Raw genomic sequence first — 17,958 nt, forward strand, 5'->3', positions numbered from 1 at the left:
CCAAAACATTGTTAAAAAAAATATGCATTAATAATTCTGAAAATTAGAATGTGATTAAACCTTTCACACACTCTTATTTAGCGAACATGTTCCTACTGTGTTGAAAGTACAAACATGCAGAGAAATACATCATTATTAATTTGTTTTGCTAACAGTGGTTAGCATGGTCATGGTGCATATCAAGTGGCAAAGCCCACTTAAAACTGGAACACATCTAATCTGGGTTTCTTGTCAATTGGATCATTCCCAAATCAAGGTTCTGATTTAAGAGGTTAATGGACCACATCATGAGAGCTGAATCAAAGTTAGACTCAGCTCACATGGTGGAGGTTTATCACCTCGGTTTCAGGCTGTGTGAAGATAGTGTGATTTCTACAAGGTTTGCTTTGAGAAATCCAGAGGTTCTACTGTTCCCTGCCCTACTGAAGCAGCTCTAGACAGAACGTTTTCATTCTTAGAGTTTTGTGAAATTAAATTATAGCACACTTGTTTTTCCTTAAACTGGGAGTTGGAGAACTTCAAATTGAGGTGAGTAAATCGATTTACACATACTTTTTCAGTTCTTCCATTTAAACCAATCATTTTGGCAGGTCACACATAATCCTTGAGAGGAGGCATACGATCACATCCGAGCAATGTTGCATTTTATATATTTCAGATCTTCCTCTATTATATGCAGCAGTGTTTGAAACTATGTAAAAAATCCAAATTCAAATGCGTCATCTAGCTGTATGTTCTCTGGGCACAAATACAAAACAATTGTTACAGATTTCACTGGATTTCAGCAAGGCAGATGATGTAAAAATAATTTATTCAAAATTACATAATTTATATCAGAATAAATCAAATAGACATTCTGGTGTCACCTCAGACTGGGATTAGTATTTAACTAATCCAGGCTGCAGAACATGAAAGAGAATGTGAATAGAAGTCTTTTCACAAAATCATGTATGTTCATGTATGTTAATTAAAATTGTAAGAATTGTGATTATTGATTAATTAATATTTATCAAGAATTATAATTTTAAATCGTTCGTTCGTTCGTTCGTCGTCTTCCGCTTATCCAGGACCGGGTCGCGGGGCCAGCAGACTCAGCAGAGACGCCCAGACGTCCCTCTCTCCAGACACCTCCTCCAGCTCCTCCAGGGGGAGCCCAAGGCGTTCCCAGGCCAGCCGAGAGACATAGTCCCTCCAGCGTGTCCTGGGCCGTCCCCTGGGCCTCCTCCCGGTGGGACGTGCCTGGAACACCTCCCGAGGAAGGCGTCCAGGAGGCATACGGTATAGATGCCCGAGCCACCTCAACTGGCTCCTCTCAATGTGGAGGAGCAGCGGCTCTACTCCGAGCTCCTCCCGGATGGCCGAGCTCCTCACCCTATCTCTAAGGGAGTGCCCGGCCACCCTACGGAGGAAGCTCATTTCAGCCGCTTGTATCCGTGATCTCGTTCTTTCGGTCATGACCCAAAGTTCATGGCCATAGGTGAGGGTAGGAACGTAGACCGACCAGTAAATTGAGAGCTTTGCTTTTCGGCTCAGCTCTCTCTTCACCACAATGGACCGGCACAGCGCCCCCATTACTGTGGCAGCTGCACCGATCCGTCTGTCGATCTCCCGCTCCATTCTTCCCTCACTCGTGAACAAGACCCCGAGATACTTAAACTCCTCCACTTGAGGCAGGAACTCCCCTCCAACCTGAAGAGGACAAGCCACCATTTTCCGGTCGAGTACCATGGCCTCAGACTTGGAGGAGCTGATCCTCATCCCAGCCGCTTCACACTCGGCTGCGAACCGCCACAGCGCATGCTGTAGGTCTTGGCTAGAGGGGGCCAGCAGGACCACGTCATCTGCAAAAAGAAGAGACGAAATCCACTGGTCCCCAAACCAGACCCCCTCCGGCCCTTGGCTGCGTCTAGAAATCCTGTCCATAAAAGTTATGAACAGGACCGGCGACAAAGGGCAGCCCTGCCGGAGTCCAACATGCACTGGGAACAGGTCCGACTTAGTGCCGGCAATGCGGACCAAACTCCTGCTCCGCTCGTACAGGGACCGGATGGCCCCTAATAAAGGGCCCCCGATTCCATACTCCTGGAGCACCCCCCACAGGGCATCACGAGGGACACAGTCGAATGCCTTCTCCAGGTCCACAAAACACATGTGAACCGGTTGGGCAAACTCCCATGAACCCTCGAGCACCCTGTAGAGGGTATAGAGCTGGTCCAGTGTTCCACGGCTGGGACGAAAAGCACACTGTTCCTCCTGAAGCCGAGGTTCGACTATCGGTCGGACTCTCCTCTCCAATACCCTGGCGTAGGCCTTACCAGGGAGGCTGAGGAGTGTGATCCCCCTGTAGTTGGAACACACCCTCCGGTCCCCCTTCTTATAAAGGGGGACCACCACCCCAGTCTGCCAGTCCAGAGGCACTGTCCCCGACCGCCACGCAATGTTGAAGAGGCGTGTCAACCATGACAGCCCTACAACATCCAGACACTTGAGGTACTCAGGGCGGATCTCATCCACCCCCGAAGCCTTGCCACCGCGGAGCTTTTTAACCACCTCGGTGACTTCAGCCTGGGTGATGAAAGAGTCCAACCCCGAGTCCCCAGCCTCTGTTTCCACCACGGAATGCGTGATGGCAGGATTGAGGAGATCCTCGAAGTACTCCTTCCACTGCCCGATAATGTCCTCAGTCGAGGTCAGCAGTCTCCCGCCCCCACTATAAACAGTGTTGGCAAAGCACTGCTTCCCCCTCCTGAGGCGCCGGACGGTTTGCCAGAATCGCTTCGAGGCCAACCGGTAGTCCTTCTCCATGGCCTCACCGAACTCTTCCCAGGCCCGAGTTTTTGCCTCTGCCACAGCCCGGGCCGCAGCACGCTTGGCCTCACGGTACCCGTCAGCCGCCTCAGGAGTCCCACAAGCCAACCACAGCCGATAGGACTCCTTCTTCAGCTTAACTGCATCCCTTACTGCCGGTGTCCACCACCGGGTTCTGGGATTGCCGCCACGACAGGCACCGCAGACCTTACGGCCGCAGCTATGGGCAGCAGCATCGACAATAGATGCAGAGAACATGGTCCACTCGGACTCTATGTCTCCAACATCCCCCGGGATCTGGTCGAAGCTCTCCCGGAGGTGGGAGTTGAATACATCCCTGGCCGAGGGCTCCGCCAGGCGTTCCCAGCAGACCCTCACTATGCGCTTGGGCCTGCCGGGTCTGTCCGGCTTTCTCCTCCTCCAGCGGATCCAACTCACCACCAGGTGATGATCAGTGGACAGCTCAGCCCCTCTCTTCACCCGAGCATCCAAAACATGCGGCCGAAGGTCTGATGATACGACAACAAAGTCGATCATCGACCTCCTGCCTAGGGTGTCCTGGTGCCAAGTGCACTGATGGACACCCTTATGTTTGAACATGGTGTTCGTTATGGACAATCCGTGACTAGCACAGAAGTCCAATAACAAAACACCACTCGGATTCAGATCGGGGAGGCCATTCCTCCCGATCACGCCTCTCCAGGTGTCACTGTCGTTCCCCACGTGGGCGTTGAAGTCCCCCAGCAGAATAATGGAGTCCCCGGGAGGGGCACTATCCAGCACCCCCGACAGGGACGCCAAGAAGGCAGGGTACTCTGCACTACCACTCGGCCCGTAGGCTGAAATGATAGTTAGAGACCTCTCCCCAACCCGAAGGCGCAGGGATACAACCCTCTCATCCACTGGGGTAAACCCCAACACGAGACGGCTGAGCTGGGGAGCAACAAGCAAGCAAACCCACACCAGCCCGCCGCCTCTCCCCGTGGGCCACTCCAGAGTAGAAGAGAGTCCAACCCCTCTCAAGGAGATGGGTTCCAGAGCCCACGCTGTGCGTGGAGGCGAGCCCGACTATTTCTAATCGATATCTCTCGACCTCCCGCACAAGCTCAGGCTCCTTCCCCCCCAGCGAGGTGACATTCCACGTCCCTAGAGCCAGCCTAAGCATCCGGGGATCAGGCCGTTGAGGTCTCCACCTTCGTCCGCCACCCAATCCTCTTTGCACCGGTCCCTCACGGTTCCCCCTGCAGGTGGTGGGCCCACTGGGGGATGGCCTCGCGTCTCTCGTTCGGACTTGGCCCGGCCGGGTCCCGCGAGGAGCAATTCGGCCACCAGGCGCTCTCCGACGAGTCCCGACCCCAGGCCTGGCTCCAGGGTGGGACCCCGGCTCCACCGTACCGGGCGACGTCACGTGCCTCGATATTGTGTTTTTCATGAGGGGTTCTTGAACCATTCTTTGTCTGACCCATCACCTAGAACCTGTTTGCCATGGGAGACCCTACCAGGGGCATTTAGGCCCCAGACAACATAGCCTCTAGGATCATTTGAGCACTCAAACCCCTCCACCACGTTAAGGTGACGGTTCATGGAGGGGTAATTTTAAATCATAATTTGAAAAATATGAATTTCTTAACCAAAAATCATTACTTACAAATCGAAATCAGAGATGTCCTCTGGTGTTGTAATTATGGTTCAATGCCTTTGATAATTACAATTATTAAATTCTCAGTAATAATTGATAACTATTACTAGATGTCACTGTTTAATCACCAAAGGTGGGGGAACTTTGACCTTATTCTGACAGACAAATCACTCTTGCTCAAAATAAACACAAACGTGAATATTTATTAAATCAACAGCCCTGATACACCTCGCTATTCTGATTCAATAATCTTCACCTAATCCAGCATGCAAAAGTTCTACACAGAAGGGGTAAAATAACTAACTAAACAAGATTAAACAGCACTTAGTGTGTATGAAAATCAAACCAGCAGTTATGGCAAAAACGAGAAAATATGGTACTGAGCAAAGCTTTGGGAGCGGCCTCCACCAGGCTGCAGTCATAAAACCCCCAAAGTTGGAGCTCAGTGAAACACAAAGTGTCATAAAACTTAGGCGGCAACCAATGGAAAAACATGAAGAGTGAAGACAATGGAATAGTGAGTATTCCACCATGAGGTTCTAGTAGTCCAACTTTAAGTTCCCCTGAGTCTGTGCTCAGGTGTTCAGACACAATGAGACACGCACAGCTTCAAAGCGCGGCGGCTTTCAGAGTCCAACAGCAATCCAAGTTTCAATAAGACATTGCATGCACATACAACTTAGGACACATTGGACTATAAGTGGTGATTCTAAATCGCTCTAAAATCCTACTCTATCCTGCCCAAGCTATTCCTAATATAAATAAAACAAAACGGGATTACTTGGTGTGGTCTTCTCTGGAGCAGAGGGAGAGAGGGGGGAGTTTGTTACGCGTCTGTAACAAACTCAAAGACGGCCGGCCTTCCTCTTTTGGCAGAAGGGGAAAAATTACGCACCGTCAGCAGCCGACTGGAACAAAAACAAAGAGGAAAATTTCGTCTCCTTGGAAAACCTCTGTGGGTTTTGCTTGGTTATGTGTTAAATCCACGCCTTCGATCGGTAAAGTAAAACTTGCAAGTCTTCCTATCCTTGCAAACTTAACTCGTTGAGTTTCTCATGAGTTTTGGCCAGTGGGGAGAATTAATAAAAACCCAACTGTGAGTTTCTTCTCCAGAAGGATGCGTGCCTCTGTTGCGTGGTAACCGCGTCTCAGTTTCCAGCGGGTGAAAAGCAAATGTGGGTGTCTCCGGTGTCCTTATATAGTCCACTGTAACATCAGAGCTGCGATGCCCTTCCAATCAGCTGCAATACCTGCTGGGAGTTGTGGTAGCAGACCTTACTGGGGTATATAGTAGCAGATGACACTGGGCGGTATAGTAGCGAACAAATGGTAAAACAAAATGGATATCACAACATGCTTAATAGTTTTGGTTTTTTTTGGTTGCAAAAAAGCAAACTAGACCTAATGCTGCTAAAGACCACCAACCAGGCAAGAAACGTGTGTGCTGTTATGGACAAAGATCAAAATTTTAGGAACCCGGTGAAGTCTTTTACTAAATCAACTTACTCTTACAATAAAAACATTACCAGAATAAAGTGTTTACTGTTAAAAAATGACACAGAAAAACTGGTTCATGCCTCTATTATTCGTAGGTTAGATTATTATAATGGTGTTTTTACATCAGGCAGCTGCATCTGATCCAACATGCTGCTGCCAGAGTCCAGACCAACACCAAGAAATTGGTTCATATCAGAACCCGTACTTAAATCACTGCATTGGTTCCCTGTTTATAAAGTATAGACTTTAAACTTCTGTTATAGGTGCATCAAGCACTAAATGGAATTGGGCCGAAATGCATTCCTGAGTGGCATGTCAATTATAAACAATTAGATACCCCAGGTCTTCTTCCTCACTCAGTGTTCCAAGGACCAGAACTTAACAAGGGGGGACAGGATTTAGTTTCTCTGCTCTTCAGCTCTGGAACAAATTCTTTGAAAACCTGAGATGTGCAGAAAGTGTTGGTTCCTTTAATTAAAACTGAAAACATTATTGTGTACTGAAGCTTCTAATCAAATACTAGTTCTAACAAACAGTCTACCTGATCTCTGATGAATGATTAAAGCATTAAATGTTAGATTATATTACAATTAGTCAGTCAGTCATTTTCTACCACTTATTGCATAGTGGGTCGCAGGGGAGCTGGTGCCTATCTCCAGCAGTCTATGGGCAAGAGGCAGGGTACACCCTGGACAGGTTGCCAGCCTATCGCAGGGAAACACACAAACACTCATTCATACACCTAAGGGCAATTTAGGGAGACCAATTAACCTAACAGGCATGTCTTTGGACTGTGGGAGGAAGCCCGAGTACCCAGTGAGAACCCACACATGCACGGGGAGAACATGCAAACTCCATGCAGAAAGACCCCCGGTCAGGAATTGAACCCAGGACCTTCTTGCTGCAAGGCAACAGTGCTACCAATTGAGCCACCATGCAGCCCTATATTACAATTAAATATTTTTAAATATTTGGATTTTATGTGTAGTCCTTTGACTGTATGTATGAATGAAGCTATATGGATAAACCTGCCTTAGCTTCAGTTCACAGGTCACTGTCCTCACTTTGAGGATCCAATGTGATGCAGACCATATGAAAGCTAATGAGAACATGGTGCAGAACTTGAATTCTTGTACAAAAACCCTTTTTTCACCATTCAACATGCTGCAAACTGACTGTAAGTACAAGAGTGCCATCTCACCAATCCCCTGTTCAAAATTGGCTGTTGCACATATAGAAAAATTGTTAAATATTGCACCAATAGCTGCACTGACACTGTAAATAAATACTTCCTAAGAGTTGTTTTATTGCCGACTTTGCAGCTGACGGTTAGGTTGTGTTTTAACTTCATTCAGAGCTCAGTGTTTCCTTCATGCCAAAATATAGAAATTGTATCTGGGAATGATGTCACAGCCAGGTTTTGTATTCTAGTTGCAAGTTGGAAAACCAGTGGTAGGCTGACTACTATTAGCAACACAGACCATTAACAATATAACTAGTTTTCTGCATTTAATTAAGTCAAACATTAAAGGAATGTGTTTGATAAGATACAAACTGTCATGAATGCAAATCCTGCATTCAAAATCTTCGCCTGTCTTTATTTTGTGGTTTTTTAAAAGTTTAGTCTCACACAAAGGACACTTGCTCTTTCTATGAGACAAATGATGTTGTCCACCTGTAAGGCCAGGCTGGTGTTCAGCGTGTGAGCAGGCAAACATAGAATCTGAGATCTAAGCTCGCTCATGGTTTGTTCATTGAGGGCAATCAAAGGGAATTTAATCCATCCAGCAGGGAGCACGCATTCCTGATCCAGGACACAGACATTCAGGGGCTTGTTGGAAAACATGTGATGGGATTTTATTCAAAAAAATCACAGCTAAAATTATTCATTTTCTCCTATTAGATGGGTTACCTGAACCTTAAACAGTATGTGAATTTTTTCCTAGTGTTTAGTATTAACCATTGGACAGGGCTGTGAAAAAGTATTTCCTCCTTTACAGATTTTTTCTGGTTTTGCTTTTTTCTCACACCTATGTTTTAGAACATCAAACAAATTTCAATATCAAACACAGATAGAAAATACAAAAGGCAGTCTTGAAATGATGCCCTCCTTTATTAATGAAAAAAGCATTCACACTAACCAGACACTATATAATAAAGTAAGTGCTCCTATTAACAGATTTTACTACCCTGAGTGGCAACAAGTGCCATCAAGCATTTGTGATAGCTAGTCTTTCCAACTCAGTCACATTGGTGGAAATGAATTTTAGGTGATGCTAAAGAAACATAATCATATTTAAGACCAGACTTTGACACGGTCGCTCTAAAACTTCTTTCTTTTAACCACTTAGAGGTGGACTTACTGGCGTACCTTGGATCATTGCCCCTAAATGAGCTTTAGGTTAAGGTCATTAACTGATCTCCATCAGAATTTTCTGCTAGAGATCAGAATTCATGGTTCCATCATTTATAGCAAATTATCCATCACACTGTCACCACCATGTTTGACTAATGGTATGGTGTTTTTTCTTAAATTCTAAGTTAGTTTTACAACAGATGTAGCAGGAAACATGCCTTTCAAAAAGTTCCCCTTTCATCTCATCAGTCCATAAAATGCAATTGAAGCTTGCAGTACTTTAGATGATGTTCTGGGTTTTTTGGACCTTCTGGATGACTTGTTGATGCACTGTTGGACTAATATTGGTAGGCCAGCCACTCCTGGGAAGGTTCTCCACTGTCTCATGTTTTCTCCATGTCAGAATCAGTGGTGTGATCTTCCTGCAGCTAACCAATTTTACCACCAGGTGTGGTTTTTGGGAGGTGCTGGAGCTGGACAGGTGCAGCTCATCAGGCTCATCAGCTGGGCAGTACAGGTCCTTCTCAAAAAATTAGCATATTGTGATAAAGTTCATTATTTTCTATAATGTAATGATGAAAATTTAATATTAATATATTTTAGATTCATTGCACACTAACTGAAATATTTCAGGTCTCTTATTGTCTTAATACGGATGATTTTGGCATACAGCTCATGAAAACCCAAAATTCCTATCTCACAAAATTAGCATATTTCATCCGACCAATAAAAGAAAAGTGTTTTTAATACAAAAAACGTCAACCTTCAAATAATCATGTACAGTTATGCACTCAATACTTGGTCGGGAATCCTTTGGCAGAAATGACTGCTTCAATGCGGCGTGGCATGGAGGAAATCAGCCTGTGGCACTGCTGAGGTCTTATGGAGGCCCAGGATGCTTCGATAGCGGCCTTTAGCTCATCCAGAGTGTTGGGTCTTGAGTCTCTCAACGTTCTCTTCACAATATCCCACAGATTCTCTATGGGGTTCAGGTCAGGAGAGTTGGCAGGCCAATTGAGCACAGTGATACCATGGTCAGTAAACCCTTTACCAGTGGTTTTGGCACTGTGAGCAGGTGCCAGGTCGTGCTGAAAAATGAAATCTTCATCTCCATAAAGCTTTTCAGCAGATGGAAGCATGAAGTGCTCCAAAATCTCCTGATAGCTAGCTGCATTGACCCTGCCCTTGATAAAACACAGTGGACCAACACCAGCAGCTGACACGGCACCCCAGACCATCACTGACTGTGGGTACTTGACACTGGACTTCTGGCATTTTGGCATTTCCTTCTCCCCAGTCTTCCTCCAGACTCTGGCACCTTGATTTCCGAATGACATGCAGAATTTGCTTTCATCCAAAAAAAGTACTTTGGACCACTGAGCAACAGTCCAGTGCTGCTTCTCTGTAGCCCAAGTCTGGGGAATGTGGCACCTGTAGCCCATTTCCTGCACACGCCTGTGCACGGTGGCTCTGGATGTTTCTACTCCAGACTCAGTCCATTGCTTCCGCAGGTCCCCCAAGGTCTGGAATCGGCCCTTCTCCACAATCTTCCTCAGGGTCCGGTCACCTCTTCTCGTTGTGCAGCGTTTTCTGCCACACTTTTTCCTTCCCACAGACTTCCCACTGAGGTGCCTTGATACAGCACTCTGGGAACAGCCTATTCGTTCAGACATTTCTTTCTGTGTCTTACCCTCTTGCTTGAGGGTGTCAATAGTGGCCTTCTGGACAGCAGTCAGGTTGGCAGTCTTACCCATGATTGGGGTTTTGAGTGATGAACCAGGCTGGGAGTTTTAAAGGCCTCAGGAATCTTTTGCAGGTGTTTAGAGTTAACTCGTTGATTCAGATGATTAGGTTCATAGCTCGTTTAGAGACCCTTTTAATGATATGCTAATTTTGTGAGATAGGAATTTTGGGTTTTCATGAGCTGGATGCCAAAATCATCCGTATTAAGACAATAAAAGACCTGAAAAATTTCAGTTAGTGTGCAATGAATCTAAAATATATGAATGTTAAATTTTCATCATGACATTATGGAAAATAATGAACTTTATCACAATATGCTAATATTTTGAGAAGGACCTGTATATGAAGAGGCTGCGCCTGCACTTTGTTGCCTGAGCGTTTTGCCTTTGCGGTACAGCTGCTGGCCATCCTAGAAATCTGATTTCGTTGTTGAAAGCTAAGTTTGATGTGCTTCACTTCTGTACTGATTTTACCCTGTCCTGACACTACCACGTGCATTACTTCTGGATCCGACGGAGTTGACCAGAGACTTGGAGTGAACCAGTTTGAACCGATTCCTGGATTGAACCTTTGGGCTGACTCTTCTGTGAGCCTCCAGCTGAGCGAATCCTGTCCACCCTCCCAGCACTTCCTGTTCGGCCCATCCCGACCACCACGGCGGGTGGTTGGGATGGGCCCATTTTGGCTGTTTCTCTTAATAATGTTTCCTTGCACAGCCCACCAGGTTACATGACTGTCCTTATCTTGCTAGATTTACAGTTGTCCCATTTCATTTTCAGACCAGAAAAGCCCTCAGAGCGCAGACTTGCACCAAGGCAACAGGGTCATTGACGCATGTCAGCTTTTTTCTATACTGATGAGCTATAATCTGCATGCCTTCTGGCCCCCTTGTGCCAGCTGCTGACAGGGTGACCAACATTGTGGGAATTCCTAGTTGTTGCACTGTGGTCTGACAATGATAAAGAATCCTTCAAAAAAATCCTAGATCCAGATGGTGCCCAGCATGAACACCAAAATCTAAACATGTGTTCCCTGTCCTAATATGCACCTTTTCTGAAAATTACATCCAAATCCAGACAGAGAGACAGACAAATGTCTACAAAAACATGACCCCCTTGGCAGAGGTAATAATGAATGGATTAGTGCTCCATGAGATGTTTAAAGCCTTAGATGCTGATTTACAATGTAACCCTGCTTTAAACTGTTTCACTAGTTTAACCCCGACCTGTGTCGTTTGACTTCTGAACGTCCTTTCTTGCACTGGTTCTTATTTAGAGGTATTAGAGTATAGGGGACAAAATACAAATGCACGCCACACAGTTTTTATCTTTAGAAAAGTGAAAAACATGTATTATTTTACCCCCCATCCCATCCCATCTCTCCTCTCCGTGACCCTGGTTCCAGTGAGGCCGCCCTGCCTTCTGTCGTGTCATGTTCAGCCCCCCTCCTCTCTCCTCCTAGCCGGACCGCCCCGCTCCGCTCCGCGCCGGTCCTGCTCCGGGGTTTCCAACAACAGAGAGGCGCAGCCGCTGAGGTTCTCCCTCACCACCGAGCTCCGCAACAAGTGCTCGGAGGGGAAACGGAGAAGCGGACATCTGAAACAGGACAGACACGGTGAGTTCACTTTCTCCCTGGCATTAGCGGACATTTCAAAACATTTTGTACACAGCCTGTCGCGTATTTGTTTTGAAATGAACGGTTTACGGAAGCGAGTTTTTAGCAACATTTACCCTACAAAGTCTGAACTGAGGAAATTAAAAACAGAACGTCTCCCTGTGACATTTAGAGTTCATTAGAATTGCAAACGAAGCCCTTCATTAGTTATATTCTTCATGGAATAAACAAGAGTGCCATGCAAACCCTTAAAGCGGGTCTTCATGCTCTGCGGGTTGTGTTATTCATTGACTTGATCCCAAACTGTTGCCCTTCACAGGCACCCAGCCCAGGTTGATGTGCGCTTAGAGATGCAAGCCTCGTTGTTAATGCTCCTCTGCGGTAAGTAGACCTTACACTGAGCTTTGAAGTCAGGCTCTGCCGCATAACAAATTCTCAGAAGTGATGCATTGAACAGTGTCTCCAGGTCAGGCTTGGACTTATGTACATGTGTCCGATTAGTGATGAGAAACCTGTAGTCCTAAATGTTGCTGCTTTCTCAGACGGTTTGAACTGAGCCTCCTGAAACCATGTGGAATTACACTGGCTGCTTAAACCTAACCTTTCTTCCAATTTACTTCATTTGATAATTTCTCATTGTCCTCACCTGTTTTTCCTGAGAGATGTCCCAAAGATGAGGACAGATCTGTACCCTGATCATGCAGGTGGGTGCTTTGGCCCCTGCGTCTCTCTGAACACAGATAAGATTGCTGATGTTTCTTTTTTAGGGCCTCTGGTGCCCTCAGGGTCTCTGGGGTCGTCTCGCTCTGTCTCTATGCATCTCTGTGGGAGGTGTCGCCCTGTTTATAGTCCTCCTAAAATGGGCCAGCTGAATCTGCAAATAGAGGCACTAACTCCACACCTATGGGACCATCATCAGGATCTGCAGACTGCGTGTGTTCAATGTTTTATGTGAGTTAGGGTGTTAAAGTAAAGCTTAGGAACAGGCAGTAAGAAAACAGTGGTGACAGTGAAGTGCAATACACTTACTATACACTGCCCTGCAGAAGTATCCATACCCCTTCAGCTTCTACACATTTCATCTAATTACAACCACAGACATCAGTGTGTCTTACTGGGATTTTATGTAGTAGACAAACACAAACAATTATGATTGGGGAAATGAAGGGATGTATTGTTTTTAAATCTTTTTACCAAAAACTGCAAAGTGTGGAGAAGATTCAACTGCTAACTTCTTGCCACTATTCCACAAAGTCCAGATTTGCTCTGCGAAACAGATTCTCCCTTCTGTTGATCTAAGCTGTGGATCTTTGCAGCTCCTCCAGAGTCACCATGGGCCCCTTGGTTGTGTCCCCACCCTGCTTGCCGGTTTATATAAAGGGCCATATTTAGGTTAGTTTGCAGTTGTTTGGTACTCTTTGCATTTCTCAGATGCTGGATGGTTGAGTGTTTTATGTGATGTTCCAAACTTGGGATATTGTTTTATAATCTAACTCTGCTTTAAACTTCTCTGCAACTTTCTCCCTGACCTGCCTGCTGTGTTCCTTGGTCTTCATGATGCTGTTTGTTCATTGATGTTCTTTAACAAACCTTGAGGACCTTTTTTAGGACCACCTGATTTATACTAAGATAAATTACACAGAGGTGGACTCTTTGAATTGTTTGCACTGGATTGTTTTTTTTTTTTTAGGCTGTATCGGAGTCATGGAATGGCTAACAGGTGTTTAACAGTTTTATTTGTAAGAGTTGTAAACCATGTATCCTTTCCCTTCCACTTCACATTTGTGCACTACGTTCTGCTAGTCTATCCCATAATCCTAGTAAATGACAGTGAGGTTTGTAGTTGTGACAAGACAGAATGTGTGTATTTTTGCGTAACACGATATAATAACTTCCTACGAGTGAAGTGTGGTTGAAAACCAGCAGTAAGTTGAGGATTTATGACTCTGTAAAATGCATCCTAAAGCCTTGTTCCCTGCAGCTAGAAGACAATGAGATCATTGCTCCAGTTTAGGTCTATTAGTGGCTGCTGTTAGCACCCAGGGTGTCCCCTGGCTGATCACTGCTTCCAGCTCTTGGTGAGGGCTGCAGCATTCTGTATAGCTGCAGTTTTTTTTACATGCGTCACATGTTTGGTACTTCATCTATAAATGATATGAAAGTCTCATTTACAATTTAAACTGGTTAATTTTTTTCACTGTAGCCATGGTGACGTCCCCTACCGAGGCAATGTTATTGTAGATCATTTTAAACTAGAAACTACTTGGTCAGTCAGACAGTGTTAGTGAACATTCATCCATCCAGTCATTTCAGCATAAGGAATTTGTCTAAATGGTAAAAAGGAAGCCGGAAAATAATGTAATCTCTTTTGATGTCAGCTGACATTCTCAGATGTTGAAGATGAGTTCGTTTTTTCCGCTCTGATTAATTTCTAGTTCTTAGTGTGTTCACTATGGACTAAGATTCTGGTCTGAGCTTCTACAAGTGGAGAAACTCATTGTAAATTCACTGGATTCAACTTAAATCTGGTTTATCCACTGACTCTTGATGAGTTCTTGGTCATTTCAGACATGATTTTATTTCATTTAATGGGACTGCATGATATCAGAAAAAACACAGTTTTACTATTTGTTTAGGATTTTCTTTGACTTGTGGTCTAAAACTGGAAGGTAACTGGTCCACTTTATTGGATGAGTCTGATTCAGAGCTCAGCAGTGAACCCATTTCACCATGATGGAGTTTCACAGAATACGGAAAGAAATCAGACCGAACTTTCAATTTAAGGACTGGATAATGACTATTCGATATTTCACCTGATATATCACCTGGTTCTGTCTCATGCTGAAAACCCTCTAGCTCTCGCCTTGCTGGTGAGACAAAGATGTGATGAGACTATCTATCCAGTGTGTTCTACATTGATTGGTTACTTTCTGTTCACAACGGAGCACTGCCAGCGCCATGCCATTACTTTGGCATTTTCTACTTGCATGAAACAACCAAAACTGCAACAGTACAAAATGGGGGAAATGATGGAATGGCCAGCACCAGTGGTGACAGAAGCAGTGTTTTCAAACCAAAAAGAGAGAGTGAGTTTCTTTTTGTGGGAGAGAGTCACGCTGTGACTCAACAAATCTGTACAACCACCTCACATGTAGACTTGGAGTGGTCTATTATCCCCTAATTGACTGGTGAAAAATATTCTCTCATTTATTGTTAATCCTGATAATTAAAAAATTATTTTATTTTGTACGCATATAGATATTCTTTTATATATTATTATTTTTATATGATATGTTTTGTCATTGATTTTCATTCACCCATCCATTATCCATACCTGCTTGCCTTTGCAGTGTCGTTAGGGGGCTGGTGCCTCCCTCCAGCGGTCGTTAAGCGAGAGGCGGGATATTTTCGAGTAATTAATTAACTTAACAGTCCTGTTTTCTGACTGTGAGGAATCTGGAGAGAATCCACTCAACAGGGGAGAACATGCAAACTCCATCCAATATTTGAGCCCAGAACCTTCTCACTGCAAGGCAACACAGTTACACCATAATGCTTTACGTATTATAGCCTACATTTTAATAAAGGCTGCATGTTGAAGCCAATTCAAAATTCATCCGGTGCACTAGATAAATGCATTTGATAAATGTTGAAAGATCAGTTTTACAAATAATAGTCTGAGGTATTCAGTACAGAGGTGTTTGTGGAAGGATAAAAAAAAAAAAAAGGTCCATAAACTGAAAACATCTGAGGAAATAAAAGATAGAAGAGAAAGGAAAATCTTACCAGATGCTGGTGTGTTCTTGAGCTGAACATTGAAAGTGTCCTGTTCTGTCAGGTCAGTGATAGGAAATGCTTCGGAGGACGAGCTGTGGGGTCAAGGGTCAGCCTAAAAACGCCCGGGTTACAGACTGGGTTAATTGGATGTGCACAAATGAATAGATATGTCAGTTTGTATGTATGTGTGCTTGATGAAAGAGGAGAAACACTGAGAGGGTGAAGAGTCTGAGTCTGACAATGACAAATCATTCATTTGTGTTCCACTTTTCCTTTTGTTTTCTTTTTCACTTTCTCTTTCTGTTTTACTCTATTGGATGGTTAGACATTCTACTAAAACACACTTTCATTAATGGTAACAAAACATGTAGCTTTTTTTTGTCAAAAAAAAGCTACATGTTTGTAGCCATGCTTGGGTTTCCTTTAGGGCCTGCTCAGTTTTCTCTCTCCTTTTCAGGTACATATCTGCATCTGTGTGTGTTTAGAATTGTTCTTTTTTTTACTCCAGACAGCCTCCTTACAGGTGTGTGTGTGTGTGTGTGTGGCCAGGTAAGAGAGGGATAGACAGACAGAGCTTGAGGCTTTTGCAAGCCGGAAATTTGCGGTTATCAGAACAATAGTTCGGTAAAGCCTAGTAGCTAGCAGGCAGTACTAGAAACAAATAGGGAGAGAGAGAAGAGAAGAGGTGGGGGTAGAAGTGGTAGGATAAGGTCAGGACAAAGAGGAAAAAACAGACAGACTTTGGAGAAAGAAGAAAGACGGGGGTGGGGAGCTGGTATATATGAAAGGATGGTGAGTTAGGTTTCTCCGTCCTGTTGACAAGGGCTTTTTTTTGGATTATAAGAGGAGGTGGAGATAAAAAGGCAGAGGAGGAGGACTGGAGGGGCCAGGATGAAGGGACAGGGGGTGGGGGGCAAAGAGGAAATGGAGCTGGTCTTATTAAAAACAATGGAAGGCCTGGCACAGTGGTGAACTGGAGACAAGTTGCCAGTGTGCAGTAACAGGTAGACTGTATTAAAGAGAAACTCTTTAGACCAGAGCTATCAGAAGGAATGTACCGTGTTGTACTGTTACGGGTCAGTAGAAAAGCACAGTTCAGGGAAGCTCTAACCATAGATAGCTCATGCTTACTTACTGCTTACTGTTTTTGATGGTAACAACAGGAGTAATTTTGGTCAGTCAGTGGGGAGTTCAGTCTTCAAACCATTTTCAAGAGGTTGTAACTGTAGCTATTCTGCAGAACAATTTTTTTGGTTTTTCAGAGAATCACTATTGATATTTAATTTCTCGCCTGTGTTCATTCATTCCCCCTTATCCTGAATTGGGTTTATAGACTTATTATTAAACTTATTATTAAAATATTGGTTAAAGATGTTCAGATCCAATCTAAGCGTTAGAATGGAGTCCAGAGTGATACATTTCCAACTGATTGGTGCCGCAGTCCCTGTTAAAACTCAGATCCCCATACCTGTTCCTGTACTGACTGGGATTTTATGTCTGTGGTTCTTCCATAAAGCTGTTGCACTGCAATTTACTCTGCCAAATTTTAAAAGAAACTTTCCTTTTTTCCATGCGAAACTGCATTACAGTCATATTCAGTAAACTGGAATATGCCTTCCAATGCTGCTCATTTGTCAGACTAAAAGTACCTTTTGAAATGAACACACAGTTTTCATTAACATAGATTAAATATTATTTCATAGCAATTTAAAGCTTCTAAGTTTTCAAGTATGTACATGGTATTGATTTCTATTGAGCCTCAAGGAGTTAAAGTATCTTGGGGTCTTGTTCACGAATGAGGAAAAAATGGAGCGGGAGATTGATAGACGGATTGGTGCTGCGTCAGCAGTGATGCGGGCGGTGTACCGGTCTGTCGTGGTGATGAGAGAGCAGAGTCAAAACGCGAAGCTCTCAATTTACTGGTCGGTCTACATTCCTACCCTCATCCATGGTCATGAGCTTTGGGTCATGACCAAAAGAACGGGATCACGGATACAAGTGGCCGAAATGAGTTTCCTCCGCAGGGTGTCTGGGCTCTCCCTTAGTGATCCGGGAGGGACTCAGAGTAGATCCGCTGCTTCTTCATGTCGAGAGGAGCCAGTTGAGGGGGCTCGGGCATCTGAAACAATAACCCCAAAGTCACTTATACCCAATCATTGCTCGATCATTGCCCGGTGGCAGCTTCACTTATGTCAGTCTGCCCCAAGGCAGCTTTGGCTACATTGTAGCCTACTACTGTCAGTGTGTGATTGTGTGTATGAATGAGTGGATGACTGATTGTAGTGTAAAGCGCTTTGGGGTCCTCAGACTTGATAAAGCGCTATACAAGTGCTGGCCATTTGCCATAATTATCATCATGCAACTGTGATAATCTCATTCAGTAGTACGTTTTTTACTAGGGACATCCTGATCTAATCCAAATGATTTCCATGGGTTCCTGATCAAAGCAATTTTAAATCAGTATCTGAGTCCTTGACTAATCTCAGCTCCCTTTTGTTGTCTGTAATAATGTTAATCTTAACCC

General features: G+C 44.6%; 1 protein-coding gene across 1 annotated transcript in view; it reads left to right on the plus strand.

Annotated features, from left to right (window-relative positions):
- The first annotated feature begins 11,576 nt into the window (after positions 1 to 11,576).
- lamb2 (laminin, beta 2 (laminin S)) overlaps positions 11,577 to 17,958 on the plus strand; it is an 88,068-nt gene continuing 81,686 nt past the window's right edge. Inside the window, exons 1-2 of the mRNA XM_047369530.1 lie at positions 11,577 to 11,657; positions 11,977 to 12,038. Of these exons, the coding sequence (XP_047225486.1) occupies positions 12,008 to 12,038 (31 nt within the window). The 5' untranslated portion in view covers positions 11,577 to 11,657; positions 11,977 to 12,007. The remainder of the gene's footprint in view (positions 11,658 to 11,976; positions 12,039 to 17,958) is intronic.

The sequence above is a fragment of the Girardinichthys multiradiatus genome, chromosome 1 (genome assembly GCF_021462225.1).
Source record: "Girardinichthys multiradiatus isolate DD_20200921_A chromosome 1, DD_fGirMul_XY1, whole genome shotgun sequence".
Taxonomy (NCBI): Eukaryota; Metazoa; Chordata; class Actinopteri; order Cyprinodontiformes; family Goodeidae; genus Girardinichthys; species Girardinichthys multiradiatus.